Below are 15,579 nucleotides of genomic sequence, written 5' to 3'. Positions count from 1 at the left end.
TAAATCCTAGGTGGCAATTGTTAATGATTGTTTTGAGTTGATGTGGATGCCTTTAAAATGTCAGGATAACTACTATTTTATATTATTGTAAACATCCGCAAATTTTAACCTTCTGACTTTAGACGAGATTTGACTAAAGAGTTACTCCATCCGTTCCACTAAACTTGTATACTTTTAAATTTTCAAAGTCAAACTTTACAAACTTTAAACATAAATATTTTTGTTTGTGTTATATAATATTTTATGAAAGTTATATGAATTGATTGTGTTTTAGATGTGTGTTTGTTGGTATAACTTTCATCAACTATTATATAACACAAATAAAAATATTTGTGGTCAAAGTTGGTAAAGTTTGACTTTGAAATTTTGAAAGTGGAAAAGTTTAGGGGACGGAAGGAGTAAATTATTAATGTAATTGCATCTTTTTGAGACAAAATGGCTAGTGATAAACTTCACGAGTCGATTTATCAACTTATAATACGGTACTATACGAGACGACGTTTAAGTGACTAGATACACAATCGGCTCAACCCATGGGTCTATCCATGACCAATAACCCACAAGACAACCCAACCCTATTCATCCCCCATTCCACCACCACCCATTCATTCATCCATTCATTTCACCCTTTCATTTCTCTCTCTAACTCTCATTCAATAACACATACTCACCTCTCTCTCTCTCTTTCTCTCTCTCTAAATGCTCTTCATCATTTATTGTTAGTTGGGCAAGATTAGTGCTAGAATAATCATCATCATTATCTTCTTCCCATCATATCAAAAGTTGGATCATCAAGGTGTAAGAAAACTCATCAACTAGGTCAAATTTACTCTCAAAAGTTCATATGTATGTTGTTGGGTGTATTCTTTAACTAGAACTTGAGTTCCTTTGGCCAAATTTCTAGATCGCATCGGTTTTACTTGAGTTCTTGGGTTCAAAGTGGGTTTTAGTGATTTTGGAAGTGGGTTATAGAAAACAACTGATTTTTGTGCTTGTTTATACTAGAAATATGTTGTGCTGAAGTTTGGTAACTTGATTTGACTCCTAGGTTGTTCGATTTTCGTCAAAAACTTGATTTTTTGATGTTTAAGAGCAGATATCCACCGCATATCGTGCCAAATCTTCAAATGTTCATGAACATACTCCGAGAATGCGCAACATAAGTTTTTAGTGCAAAATCTTATGACCTTCGAAAACGCGATTTATGTTCCACATAAATAAGGCATGCTCTGCATATTTCAGTATGACTGAAATATGTGTCGCATACATCAAATATGCGCCGCATATCCTTCCCTGTTCAACCAAACATCGTTTTGTTTAACAATCGTAACTTTTAAACCGTAAATCCGTTTTTAACGTATGAGCTATCCTTGGAATCATGTAAAAGTCTACTTTCTTATGGTTTCATCCATTTTGGATGAATCTAACTCCACTTCTAAAAATATTGGTTCAAAGTGCCCTCGTTCTTGGGCGGGGAAGCTTATAAAGAGTTTGTTGGGTTTTGGCATGACACTAACTAGCTAGGCCTTATTGTTTAAGGAGCATGTGTTGATATTTGCTTGTATTATGATATATCTTGATAGGTTGTGGACTTTTTGCGAAGTTTAGACATACATAGCTTCATATTGACTTGTAATTGCTTGATCAAGGTGAGTTCCGTAGCTCCCTACTCGATTGAGATACGGGTTGGAAAGTGCACACATACGTGTTTGATTGATTTTTTGGTGGTTTGATTGGATTGTTTGATTTGTTATGCATTCATTTATGATTATTTGTGATTAGGATAGTTGTACATACATGGAAGTCGATTATGCCTTCAAAGGGTTATAGATGTTATGGGAAGAAGGCGGGTCACCCTATATATAAGCATCTATGAATCAATGAAAGTAGAATCCTCCGAAGTGTATGTACATGTTGTTTTGGTTGTCGGTTGAATGTTTGGCTTGTGGTTAGATTTGGGGAAATTGATCTATGGGAGTCGGTTGGATGGTTGACTTGTGGTTGGATTTGGGAAACCGATCTATGGCAGTCGGTTGAATGCCTGACTTGTGGTTTAAATTGGGGAGACCGATTTATGGGAATCGGTTGGTGGACTGTTTGGTGAGATTGAGTGCATATACATTATCACCCCGTTGCGAAGCCCTGTACTTTCAAGTACTTGATATTTGTGCGGGACGCACACCAACCCCGAGTATATAACGTATATACATTGATGTTTTGGAGATGCCACATTGGTCATTGGGATGACATGTGAGTATCGTTGCATTTGGTTATGTTGGGAGACATACATGTTATGCACTCAAACATTGTGTGGTCATATCTCATGCACGTTTACTTTATACATCCTCTTTGTTTCTCATATTATTTGATATTGACATCACTTATGCATATTTATGACACTCATCTCGCATTATTGTTGATACATTATCAGATTGATATTTGACAAGGTTTACTCTAAGTTTACCTATCTCGGTTGACTTAGTTATTTATACGTCTACTTGTAAGTCATTGCTTACTTTTCCCTATACTTACATTGATTATTGACGATGGTTCCTTGTGATCCATCATTATGAACTCACCAACCTAGTGTTGACTTTGTTTAGTGCACTTTTAAGGTATTCGTGTGAAATTGGAGACTTGATGGCTATTTGTTGATCTTGCTAGGGCATGGACTAGGACTTTCATTGATCCGTGATCTATTTGCCGTCTAAGGGTTTATGCTCAGGACCTTCTAGATTGTATTGTATAGTTGTTTGAACCCATCGATGACTTTATGTTTGTTTTGCACTCCTTTACTTTAAATGTTGGTTTAGGTTCACCGAACCCTTTTTATTCATGTATTTTATGTTCTACGATAATTTCACTGTGTGCTATATAATTTCAGTAATATCTCGGGCCTAACTTGGGGTGTTACAAATATGTATTGAAGATTTATATTATATTTAGCTAATATATATCTAAGAATATCTTAAATCTTATGTAGCTATCTTTTATATTTTACAACTCATTTTCTAACTTATGTGTCATTTTATATTAATTTTAGCTTTTTTTGAAAAAATATATTAATAATTAAATTTACATCTTTTAGTGCTTACGTAACCCTTCATTTGGCACGCATCATTGTTCATAATGTGGTATTTGCTCTTTATCAATTTAGTTGAAGTTTTGTGTATTGTCATTTGTCAATATATGAGGGAAATATGATAACAATAGAACCTACATTTGAGAAATAAAGATAAGCTTTCAAGGGATTTCCAAGGACAAGGCAAGTGTTTCCAATGGACATCAACCCGACCATGATATTAGCGGCGACGTCGCCGCTAATAGTGGGACCCGACGCACCTGCAATAATGACTGACAAAGCCTTGCAATAATGACTGACAAAGCCTGACAAAGCCCGATCCATGTCAGAGGTATTAGCGGCGACGTCGCCGCTAATGCTTATGACGTGGCATATCTTGAGATTATTTTCTTCCGATTACACAACATGGGTTCCTTTAATAAATAAATGAAAATTGTTACCATCAACTTGTCTGATTGATTGAAGTACGGAAGTGGTTGCCGAAAGTATGAAGTAAAAATTTTTTTGGAGAATTGCACAACCTTTCACTTACGCAACGGAGGAAAGCTATTTGATAGGGACATCTACCTTGACGAAGTTATGACCGGAGATTGGACATAATCACATATTACTTTCCCTTTTTCAATCTTAATTAGTGAATAACGGAGCAAGTCGCACAAACAGATTCAGAAAAAGTAAAAAGAATATTTGTAAGATATGGAGGAAAATGAAAATGGTTTTAGAAATAGAAGTAGAAATGGAAAATAAAGCACGCCCACCGTTTTTCAGATGTGTGAGCAGTTTTATATTTTCATTTTTGAGACATGTGGCTATATAGCGCTACACGCAAGACGTGTAGCCTTGGAGAAAAGCAACTTTCGAGAGATGTGGCTACAAAGAGTTGAATTCATTTATTATTATTTAATACTTATTTTTTATCCGAACATTCAGTCGGTATGCGACATCAGGGAAAATTCACCGTATAATGGTGAAGCCTTGTACGTACCCTAGACAATGAGATGTTGACCATAGGCCGTTACAAGTATTCGGAGGAAAAAAACCCTAAGACTTTTTGTTTACTTGATAACCCGGTCACCGACCGGGTATTGATCTAGTTCACTTTTGTAGACAGGTAACTTTATATTGCATTGTAATTTCCTAAAACAATGACAAAAAAAAAGTAGTTAAAATTTTTTTTTTATATAAATTGATAACTCTTAAGTATGAGCTTAATGTAAACATTATATTATTGAAAGGATGTAGTGGTTGACGGATAAAGTCCAACTCCCATGATACCATCCAACGTATCAATAATATCAACTCACCCTTAAACTCCATATTGACCATCTCTACATTTCTTTCTTTTTCCTCCCAATAAACTGAAAATTTACATAAAAATCTCATCTAGTCATCATATCCACAAGACCACAACTTCACCGTTTAAAATCTAGATATTTAACCAATTTATTATATTTTGTTTTGCTACATTTACACTTTCTCTCTTTCTTTTCTCTCTGTCATGGAATCAGAGGTTAAACAATTTTTGGTATTTATATGATCTATTTGTTATTTATGCAACGCTGGTGTTAAGGATTTGTTCATGATTCGTGAATCATGATGATACTTCAATATAACAAGTCAAATTTTGCTTCACTTTCTTGCCTTCTCTTGAAATCAATATCTGGTAATTCATCTTTTTTCTTGCTCTTCATTTTTTATTTTCTATTTTACATATAATATGGGTTTTGATTTTGATTTTTATCAGGCTTCTTCCACATAAACTATTTGGTTCCCTCTTCTCCATCCTCTATGCTTGTTTAAATCGAAAAAGGCAAAGGTCGCGTCATCGGTCGCAAGTCTCTGCTGTGTCAGATGGGGTCAGCAGTTAGCGGCGACGTCGCCGCTAATACTGCCTGGTCGGGGTTACCTTTTTTCTCTGGTCGTGTTACGCGAGCCGTTTCTAAAGAGTTTTCAACGAACAGTAAACAAGGAATTTGCAAGGGATTTTCACCAAGGACTTTTAAAGGATGGATCTTTTGATGATTATATATACTAAGGCCTTCCCAACAGAGACATCTTTGTCACTTTTTTCCTCATCGTCACATCAGCACCATGTAACCTATTATACATTTTTATACCCTGAGGTTAGGAGTGTTTAAAACTATCTGTATCCGAAAATCCGATCCAATTGTATTCGAAAAGTCAGATATCCGGAATTTTGGATATATTCGGATTCTGATAGTGATTTTTGAAAATTTTGAATATCCGAAGTATCCGAAAATCTTATTTTTTAAAAAAAATTCAATATTTTATTATTTAATATCCAAAAATATTCAAAACTATCCAAAATTATGTGGTACTATCCGAAAAATATATAGTCAATATCCGAAAATATCCAAATATATATATTTAAAAATTTGGATATTTTGGATAGGTCCGGAAATTTCGTATATCCGAAACTTTGGATATATGTTCAGATATTGAAATCCACTATCCGAAATTTGGATATCCGAAACTTCGAATATCCGACTTGAACACCTTTACATGTTACACATTACTGCCAACAATATTTCTTCTTCTTTTCTTCCTTACTTTTTCCTCATTATTTATTAGTCCATCCGTCTCTATTTTAAAATTTTAAAGTCTTCTTTCGTAAACTTTGAACTTGTGTATCTTGATTTTTGTTATATAGTATTTGATAAATGTTATATGAATTGATTGAGTTTTAAATGTATTTTTGATTGGTATAAATTTCATCATATATTGTATAAATAAAGACTTTGAAAGTTCAAAATTAGATACATTTAGTGGGACGGAAGGAGTATTACTAATTAACAAAAAATTAAAAAAAAAAAAAACTGTCATATCAATAAAAACCATAGAAACATACTTAGATCATTTATAAGACCATTGTTAAGGTTAGGTAAAAGAGGTAGGTGAAATGAAAAAGTGAAATTGATGAATTGCTAATGGATATATGTGAACAATGCCGGCTCCGAAGTTTTATGGGTCTTGGCCGAGCACCAAAAAAGGACCCATAGGCTAAGCGCAAGAAATTGTATATATATATATATATAACGAGTTTATATTATATAACCTAATTTTTAAAAACGACGATAAATATTATACCAATAAACATAGCAAAAATTATTTTTCAAGAAGCTAAAAAAAACAAAATCATACCATTGATATGATACTATATCTATTATTAACTGTATAAAATATTATACATTTTATATAATAATTAATAATTAATAAATTATAAAGACAAATATGGATAAAGTTTACAATCAATCATTCATTATTTATCTCCATAAAATAAAAATAAAAATAAAAAGGAAGAAGAGAAAAGCATGAGTGCATCACCTGCAACTAAGACCTATATTTATAAGGAATCACTTCTAACCCACTTCTAACACTATTCATCACTTCCAGACACACTAAGAACACCCCCCTCCTTATAACCCCCACTTCTAACCCACTTCTAACACTACTCATCCATTATTATATTATTTCGTTTTTATTTTCCACAAAACTAAACAAACACATTTTATTATAATTAAAACACATTATATTACTTAAAAATAAAAGATACTACAATAATAAAAAAGACAGTACTGAAAAAAAAAAAAGAAATACATAATAATGATACGGTTACTCTTCGTCGTCTTTTGATTGACATTTTTTCGATTCCACGGTGAACCGTTTTATTGGCCCACCACTTGTCGTGTTCTGTACATTTCACTTCCCATGTTGATTTGCCTTCACCGCAGTTGTCGTGGAATGATTCTGCCCAAGTGCATATTGTTCCTCATCGTCTTCGTTCCTCACTTGTGCATCCAACTGCATCCAAATTACCTCAAACTCTTTGCATTCCCTCCTCATCTTGCTCCAGTGACTTTGCAGTTCCTCATTGGTCTCCTCGTTGAACATTTTAGTAACATCAGTCCAAAAGCAGTTTCCGGGATTAATCGTTTCAATCCTACCCGTAACAGGGTCTCTCCTCGTCACCCAACATCTCGACAAACAAAGATCTTCTTTTTGAGTCCACAGAGTTCTAAACATTCTGAATGGTTTATGGAAAATGGGTTATGAAATGGTTTATTGAAGTTGGAAAGGAGAAGAAAGAAATTAAGTTGTGATATGAAATGGAAGTGTGAAGTTGAGAATAAATAAGGGTTTAAAAAAAAAATTATTTTGAAAGTAGCCGTTGAATTCAAAATCTTGGATTAAAAAATAGTTTTTTTTTTAATTTCGGGCCCCACACGCACTCCTTCTCCGCGTCCAATATCAAACGCAGTAGCACCAGATGCGGCTAGACGCCAGTGCTACTAGTGTCTTCTTCGTTTTGTGCGTCCGACGCCGTGAAGACGACTTATAAGTATAGGCCTAATAAGAAAGTGGGGACAAGGGATCTGTGTGATGACGGAATGAGCACCGGTTCGATTGATTGCGTAGACTTTTTCAGAAGCCGTATAAATTTTAATTTATATATATAATTTTTTTAAAAAAATTAATAATCGGGCTCCTTAAAAAAATGGGTCTCGGCCCGTCGTCCACTTTGCACACCCTATAGACAGGCCTTGTATATGAAATTAGTAGGTGAAGTGAAGAAGGTGAAAGTGTTTACCTATAGTATAGTATACCATAATCTTTGTCTTTTTTATCTTAATTTGTTATATTTTGATTTGATTGGATGTATTATGGGGTATAGTGAGGTATTTTATTTGAAGGTGAATGATTAGTGAGAAAAATAGAAGGTGATTGTGATGTGAAGCTGATACTAACGTGATGGAAAAAGTGTAAAAATAAGAACGGTTAAGAATGGTCAGTAGGTGGACAAGCTTGGTGAAAAGAATGACGTGTCAAGCGAACTATTATGGTTATGAAAGAGGTAGGTAGTAGGTTTAACAATGGTCAATGATTGAAATCACCAGGCTTTCTTATCTTTTTTCTAGTATCTTTGTTTTTTTATAGTAATCATATTTTCAATTTAAAATAAAAGCAAGATTCCTTTTACTAAGGTTGTTTGATGAAGGTGTATTTGTTCTTATCTACAAACTACATGGGATTAATTTGTCGTTCTCTTTACTATTTTATATGTAGTTTTTTTATTAATATTATTAGAATGCTCTGTTACCACTTTTTAATAAATCATCAAATCCATAACAATTATTAGTAAACTAACCAGATTGAAAATAAACTATACCACCACCAAAACAATGATTTAAAAAAAAAATAATATTCATACAACAAGTTTTAGTTAAAAAAATAAATAAATCACCACCTAAACATAATTGGCTGGTTTATATATGATTTACTTTTATGTATTATTAATATATTTATTTATGTCTATTTTAATTAATGTAATGGTTTTAATTATATGTACATGTCTACACCTTCGTCTCTGCCGTTTGCTTACGCCTCAATGTCAACTTCATTACTTCAATCATGCTTTTCCATACGATGTTCGACCAACTCTTTCCTAGAGAACTCCAGAAATATGTCATGGATGCGGTTCGATTTTACTGGAAACCAAAATCGTCAAAGCTTACTCTCGTGTTTGCCGAAAGAGATGGCATAACAACTAACCATATGTTTGATGCTGCTGAAGCCTTTATGTTTACTTATAAAGTCAACCCTGATTTTAACCGTCTTAGGTAACACACGACTTAGAATTTTTGATAATGGGTGAAAATGAGCTAAATGGTAGCATATATGCCCAACAATCACTTTTATGTTTTATATGGCATATATAAAAATGAAAAACTAAACCATTTATTTGCAATTGTAAGGTGTATCAAACACTTAATAAGACAAGAACATTTAACAAAGGCCTGTTGCTAAACCCAATATGAACACGGCCCATAACAGAGACGAATAATACCACGGCCCGTAAAGGGACCACAATGAACCATGACATATCAAAAGTTTCTTTTCCCCACGAAAAAAACATTAATCAAATGGGGCTCCCCTAAGATGGTTGTAGTCTTGTAGATACTATTGATAGCTGGCATATTAAGTGCATGCACAAAGATCTAATTTTCTCGATCACCTGTATCGCTTGGTGGACTATTTGGAGGTTTTGTAACAATTGCATCTTCGAGCCTACAAAGACTAAAGATGACGAGATTTTTGATAGTATTGTCTATTATTCCTTCCATTGGTTTGTTAGTAGGAATCGTAAGATAAACATTAAATGGGAAGAGTGGCTTTTAAATCCTCTTCTCGTGATGTAATCTTTTAGGCTAGCTCATCTTGAGCTTTGTCCTTTGTATATATATATATATATTTAATTTTATGTTGTTCAAAAAAAAAAATGGGGCCATGAAAATCACCTTGATTAGCAAATAAACACTAAACGCTCAAATGCCGGGTATAATATAAATTTAAGTAAATGTAAAAGTTACATTACGGACAAGGCTATAAACCTTTCCATTGTAACCCATTGTAGAAATATACATGACCATGGCTAACATTAGTTCAATTCAATAAGTAGTGTTAATATTTTTTGGTAAAAGGGAATTTGCCCATTCGCTAATATTAGTATGTTATATCAAACGTCATCAAGTTTAGCAATTTGGAGTTAAAAGGGATAAAAGATTACATAAAATAGTAATCAAATGAAGTGGCGCTATTCAGATTTAGTTCATGCCAAATTTGAGACAAAAAGCAAGGGGAAAAGAAACTTTCATCGGCTAGGGGGGATAGAAAAACCGAAGCACCTCAGTTTTATTTCTTTTCATTTTAATTGGCTAGCCGAGCCCCCATAAACCAACTCTCACTTTTATTTCACTTTTAGCCGAAACATACACATACACGAATCCACTACTTTCACAAATTTTTTATACATTGGGGTTGATTTCTTTTGGGTTTCTCTTTAGTCTAGCCGAGCCCAACAAAGCCCGACTACTTTTTCTTTTGGTCCACTACCTGAGTTTGTGGAATGAGAACAAACCCTACTTCACAATTTTCTATGTAAGTGTAGCTTTGTTTCCATTTTGGAAATCACAAACTCACACTGCCACACATCACTCATGGAGCCAAACCAAATAGAGAACTTTTTTTATCCACTACTCAATTGAAGTTGAAAATATTGAAAAAGTTCAAAGATCCAAAAACCATCCATCATCATTCAGTTTATCATCATTTAGGTTTAAATTTTTACTTAACTTTCATATTTATAAACTTGATTATTATATGTCTATATATGAGGATATCCTCTAAAGTTTAAATGAACTTTATAGGTAAATTCATGTGATTTTAACTATTAGGTTAAAATCAATGGTTAAAGATTAAAAAATTATTTTTTAGGGAAGTGATAATTCTACAACAATTATTAGTCATCCACAACAAATGTACATGTTTTACTGCGCAGTGTACAACTGTATAAAGCAGACATTTTTGTAGATGGCTACAACTTATTGTATCTTTATCACTTTCCTATTGTTTAAATCTTAACTCTTTGATTTTAATCCAATAGTTAAGATTTTTTTTTTTAACCTTACCTATAAAGTTACTTTAGAGGATCATTATCAACGATGATTTATGTTTATGCTATGGATTTTGAGTACTTGACTAATAGTTTGCTTAGGTAATAATTTTTTTTGGTTTTTTTTTTTCAATTGGTTGGTTATCTTGATTGGATGATACTATAATAATTATTGGGAGATGATATTATTACGATATATTTTAATAAAGCTATCACACTTATGCATCAACTGACAGTTTGTTAAAAATAATCAAAAAGAATGGTACGATATCAATTCCTATAATTATTTGTAGGTTTTGACTTTTTAAGTCAAATGTTAGAATAGTCAAGGAATTATGATAACATGGTGAATATAGTTTCTTTGCAACAAGTATAGTGTCCGCGCGTTGCAGCGCCTAGAGAGTGACGACAATATAAAAGGGAGGCGGTGGTGGAGAGCGAGGTAGACGGTGGAGAAGGAGAGCAGCGGCGGAAGAGGGTGATAGAAAGTCGATGAGAGTGTGTAATGATTAGAGAAAATGGGGGAAAGGATGGTATATAAGGGTATTATGTTTAAGTAGGGGTATTTTAGAAAGAAAAAAAAATGCTGAATTTTAGAAATTCAATACTTTTTATAAGATAGTATAGATATAGATTAAATGATTGGATCAAATCATATTCATTGGTGATTATTCTCTAATTGAGATTGTGAACGCAATTCCATATGTTACCTTTTGACTTGATATGTCAAATAAAATTTTTTTAATTAATAAGTTATAATTACATGAATTAATAGATGACCGTCTAAATATTATATAACTTGTTCGTGTTGGATTGATTGCATAAAGGGACACCAATTTGTAATCCAACCCAATACTCTTGAGTCGTATTTAATGTCAAATGTCAAGTTCAGCATTTGTATTTAATGTCAAATGTCAAGTTCAGCATTTGTACAAGGGTGGAGGAAGCTCCTTTCCCACTAAAGCTCAACAAAATTTCATCACTTTAAGCTTTTTTCTCTACTATTCTAAACTAATAAACACACATTTGACATTCATTCTTATTTTTCTCTGGTATCTCATAATAGTAACTAGTCAGAAAGGAAAATGGCAACTCGCAACTTTCTGGACATGCCGACCCCTTCATCTCTGCTGTCGGCCTATGCCTCAATGTCAACTTCAATCATGCTTTTCCGAACGATGTTCGACCAGCTCTTTCCTAGAGAACTCCGGAATTATGTCATGGAAGCGATTCGATTTTATTGGAAACCAAAATCATCAAAGCTCACTCTAGTTTTCGACGAAAGAGATGGCATAACAAGTAACCACATGTTTGATGCTGCTGAAGCCTTTATGTTTACTAAAATCAACCCTGATTCCAACCGTCTTAGGTAATCTATTATAAATAAATTTGGTTGTTATATTTTAGTATTTTGTACTTATTTTTTTAAATGATTACAGGATTACCAAGACTGTTAAAGAAAAACACATCAATATCAAGTTTGCAGAATCTGAGAAAGTAGTAGATTTGTTTGAAGGAATCCCTGTTACATGGACGTATGTCCGTGAACAAAATCATGGTGGTGGCGGTGGCGGCAGCAGTGGTGGTGTCTATCATCTTGGGTATTCTAATGGAAACAGAAGCTCGAGTGGTGGTTTTTCCATTGAGAAAAGATATTTCGAGTTGAAATTTGATAAGGAGTATAAAGAGATAATAATAAGTTCTTATCTGCCATATATTATTAGGAAAGCTAAAGAGCTAGAGGAACAAAAGAAAGACGTCAAGTTACATAACCTACAGCTCCCGTATCCAGGTAATCCAGGTGGTTCTAAAGAATCCGTGAATCTAGATCATCCATCAACGTTTGATACGCTCGCGATGGACCCTAAGATGAAGAAGGCCATCATTGACGATTTGGATTTGTTTTTGAGACGGAAAGATTTTTATAAAAAAGTTGGGAAAGCCTGGAAAAGAGGGTATTTGTTGTATGGTCCGCCCGGGACAGGGAAATCTAGTTTGATTGCGGCCATAGCCAATTATCTTAAGTTTGATATATATGATTTGCAGTTGATGAATGTTGGAGGTGATTCTGGCTTAAAGAACTTGATGTTAAGAACATCAAATCGGTCCATACTTGTTATTGAAGATATCGATTGTAGCATACAATTGCCTGATCGGAAGGGAACTCCTCTTCAGCCTAATTATCTTGATTATAAACCCACTCGTGATCCCCAGGTTAGTTTTGATATTTTTTTGGTTTCTAATATTTTGGTCGTTTTGATAGTCTTTTTAGCAAAGTACAATAATGCATCTTGAATGGTCTATCATATGTTTTTCTGGTGTATTTCGTAGAAATTTCATAAATCATTGCTTTATCTTGGTACTTTATTGCCATTGTGAATGCTGCGTCAATGCTGAGTCTTTATGGTATCATAGAAGATTGATTTTATGCTACTTTACTAGATTCTGTTTTATCTTTTTTGGTTTATCATATATAAAAAGCTAACAATATATTCATCAATTAGGCAAAATTTAATTTTAATAAAGCGAGCCTTTTGATTGTTTAGTTATTAACATAAAAATTGTTGCTTTCGTAGTTCTCTTTGTCGGGGCTTTTGAATTTCATAGACGGTCTATGGTCGTGTTGTGGGGATGAACGTATAATAATATTTACAACAAACCACAAAGAAAGACTTGACCCTGCATTGCTTAGACCAGGGCGGATGGATGTACATATTCACATGTCCTACTTGACCGGTGATGGGTTCAAGACACTAGCGGCTAATTACCTTAGCATTCACGACCACCATTGGCGATTCAGGGAAATCAAAGAGTTAATCGATTGCAAGAAGGTTACACCAGCAGAGGTGGCCGAGGAATTAATGAAGTCTGATAATGTGGAGGTTGTGTTGGAAGGACTTGTGAACTTTTTGAAACGTAAGAGGACGGAAGAAGATGAACCTAAAGATGTGATCAGTGACGAAAATGGTGAAGTTCATGAGGCTAAAAAGGTCAAAATTGTACCATGACTCAAGAATTCGATATGGTTGTCTGGTTTTAATACTTGATGAAGTTTATGATGAAGTTTGTAAACTAATGCTAATTTATATATGGATAACTTTATTTTATGTGACCAGCACTAGTAATTCATGGCTATTTTCACGTATATCCAAAAGAAATCGCAGTACTACAGCTCGTTCGCATTTTACACATCTTGAACAATTACAGATGTGTGTAATCATGATTTAATTTTCTGTCGAAATCATGTTGGTTTGCGATTATTGCATATGCTCACATGTTTCGTCAGCCATCCAAAAACAATACAAAACTTGAATTGAATACTCACACACGAATAATGTGAGTTTTATAAATAGTATGTTCTTAATTTACTACACCGTACTTTTCATTATAAAAAGGATAACCTGGAATGTAAGAAATTTTAAACGAATGTCTATAATGGGAAATAACTAAAGTTGTGTTCATTATATGTAATCATCTTTAATTATGTAATTTGTATGTAAAAAGGCAAACGTGGCACCCATATATAGGGCCACTTGTTAGTTTTTATTGGTCAGATATATTTTCTTACATACAATAGACATAATTTAAAGATGATTACATACAATAAACACAACTTTGGTTATGTCACGCTATAGTCATTCGTCCAAAGTTTGGTTATGTCCATGATAAATACTTACCCTTGTAAATATAGATTAGGTAGCAAACAATAAGTCTGCACTTCTATATATCTTGCATAGCTTCTTTAATAGTAACCGGTTATTATAGAATACAATTGAGAATGGTGGGAGGTTCTTCTTCTATGCTAATGGTGTTAGTGATTTTATGTTTAGCTATGAATAGTGCAAGCCTATTAGTGCATGCAATTTCTTGTGAATATGTCATAGCTCAGTACGTTGTCGCCTTGCCTAGAATTCTTGTCGGGAGAAGACCACGTCAATATTCCATGCTGCTGGCGTGCAAAAAAAATGAGACGAATGGCTAACGCAAACCCCGAAGAACGAACATCTCTCTGCCAATGCTTAAAGCAAGCTGCAAATTCTTTTTGGATAGATGTGCGCAGGGCTTTGCAGATTCCGAAGCTTTGTCATATAGATCTTGATATGGGCTATATTGACCCTGATCGACTAGAGTTATTCGATTGCAACATGTAATTATAGGAACTACTTACCAATAAGAGACATTTTTCATTTATTATGACTTCTAATATAGAAATGGAGATAGAATTATCTGAATAATTCTATTAACATTCCTCTCTTGTTTTATGCAGGTTCAACCCTAAAACTCCACAATACTCAAGGCTTGCTCCTTCATCTCCATCTCCATCCCAATCTCCGGCTGCGGATTCACCACACATGCAGTGAAGAAGAAAAGATGAATTGAAGCCAAATAGAATTTCGGATCCGTCCATTTTTCTCCATCTCTTCCTCATTGTTTGCCTTAGAATATTGAATAAGAAAATATACTAGTGTAATGTCGTTAATAGAAGGAATCATTTCTTTCCAGTTATTAATCATATTTCCTTCTTTCCCCCCCACAATTTTACTACACAAGACACATACTTGATATTCAATGAACACACAAAACTAAGGGCACGTTTGGTAGATAAAAATTAAGAGAAATGAAATGAACAGAGAAATGAAATTGCTGAGAAATTCAATAAAATCCTTTGTTTGGTATCAATAGAGAAATTAACAAGAAATCTAAAAGAAATGAATTCTGTTGTTTGGTAGATTAAAAGTAAAGAAATGAGAACTAGCTAGTATCTGTGAATCATCCCAGTTAGATTCATCTGTTTCATTTTAATTTTAACTATATTCACACGAATAATTTCAGGCAGTTGACAAACACAATACATTCATACAAAAGAAATTTCAAATTCATAAAACCACACATCACCTTCCATTTTGTTTAATCCTAAATTCATTAGTCTATCAACATAAAAATCATCGACTTCCATGATGATCTCCAAAAACTACAACATTAAATCCCAACATAATACTACAGTGGTTTTTAAGGAACAAAAGTT

At 33.6% G+C, this 15,579-nt stretch overlaps 1 protein-coding gene across 1 annotated transcript; it reads left to right on the top strand.

Annotated features, from left to right (window-relative positions):
• The first annotated feature begins 11,522 nt into the window (after nucleotides 1-11,522).
• On the top strand, nucleotides 11,523-13,668 carry LOC122579168 (AAA-ATPase At5g17760-like). Its single transcript, XM_043751281.1, has 3 exons — nucleotides 11,523-11,922; nucleotides 11,993-12,767; nucleotides 13,130-13,668. The coding sequence occupies exons 1-3, from the start codon at nucleotides 11,639-11,641 to the stop codon at nucleotides 13,559-13,561; spliced, it is 1,491 nt and encodes a 496-aa protein (XP_043607216.1). The 5' UTR covers nucleotides 11,523-11,638; the 3' UTR covers nucleotides 13,562-13,668.
• The last annotated feature ends 1,911 nt before the right edge of the window (nucleotides 13,669-15,579 follow it).

This window comes from Erigeron canadensis, chromosome 8 (assembly GCF_010389155.1).
Source record: "Erigeron canadensis isolate Cc75 chromosome 8, C_canadensis_v1, whole genome shotgun sequence".
Classification (NCBI taxonomy): domain Eukaryota; kingdom Viridiplantae; phylum Streptophyta; class Magnoliopsida; order Asterales; family Asteraceae; genus Erigeron; species Erigeron canadensis.
The sequence above is the reverse complement of the archived record's forward strand: the minus strand, read 5'-3'. Positions and strand labels throughout refer to the sequence as shown.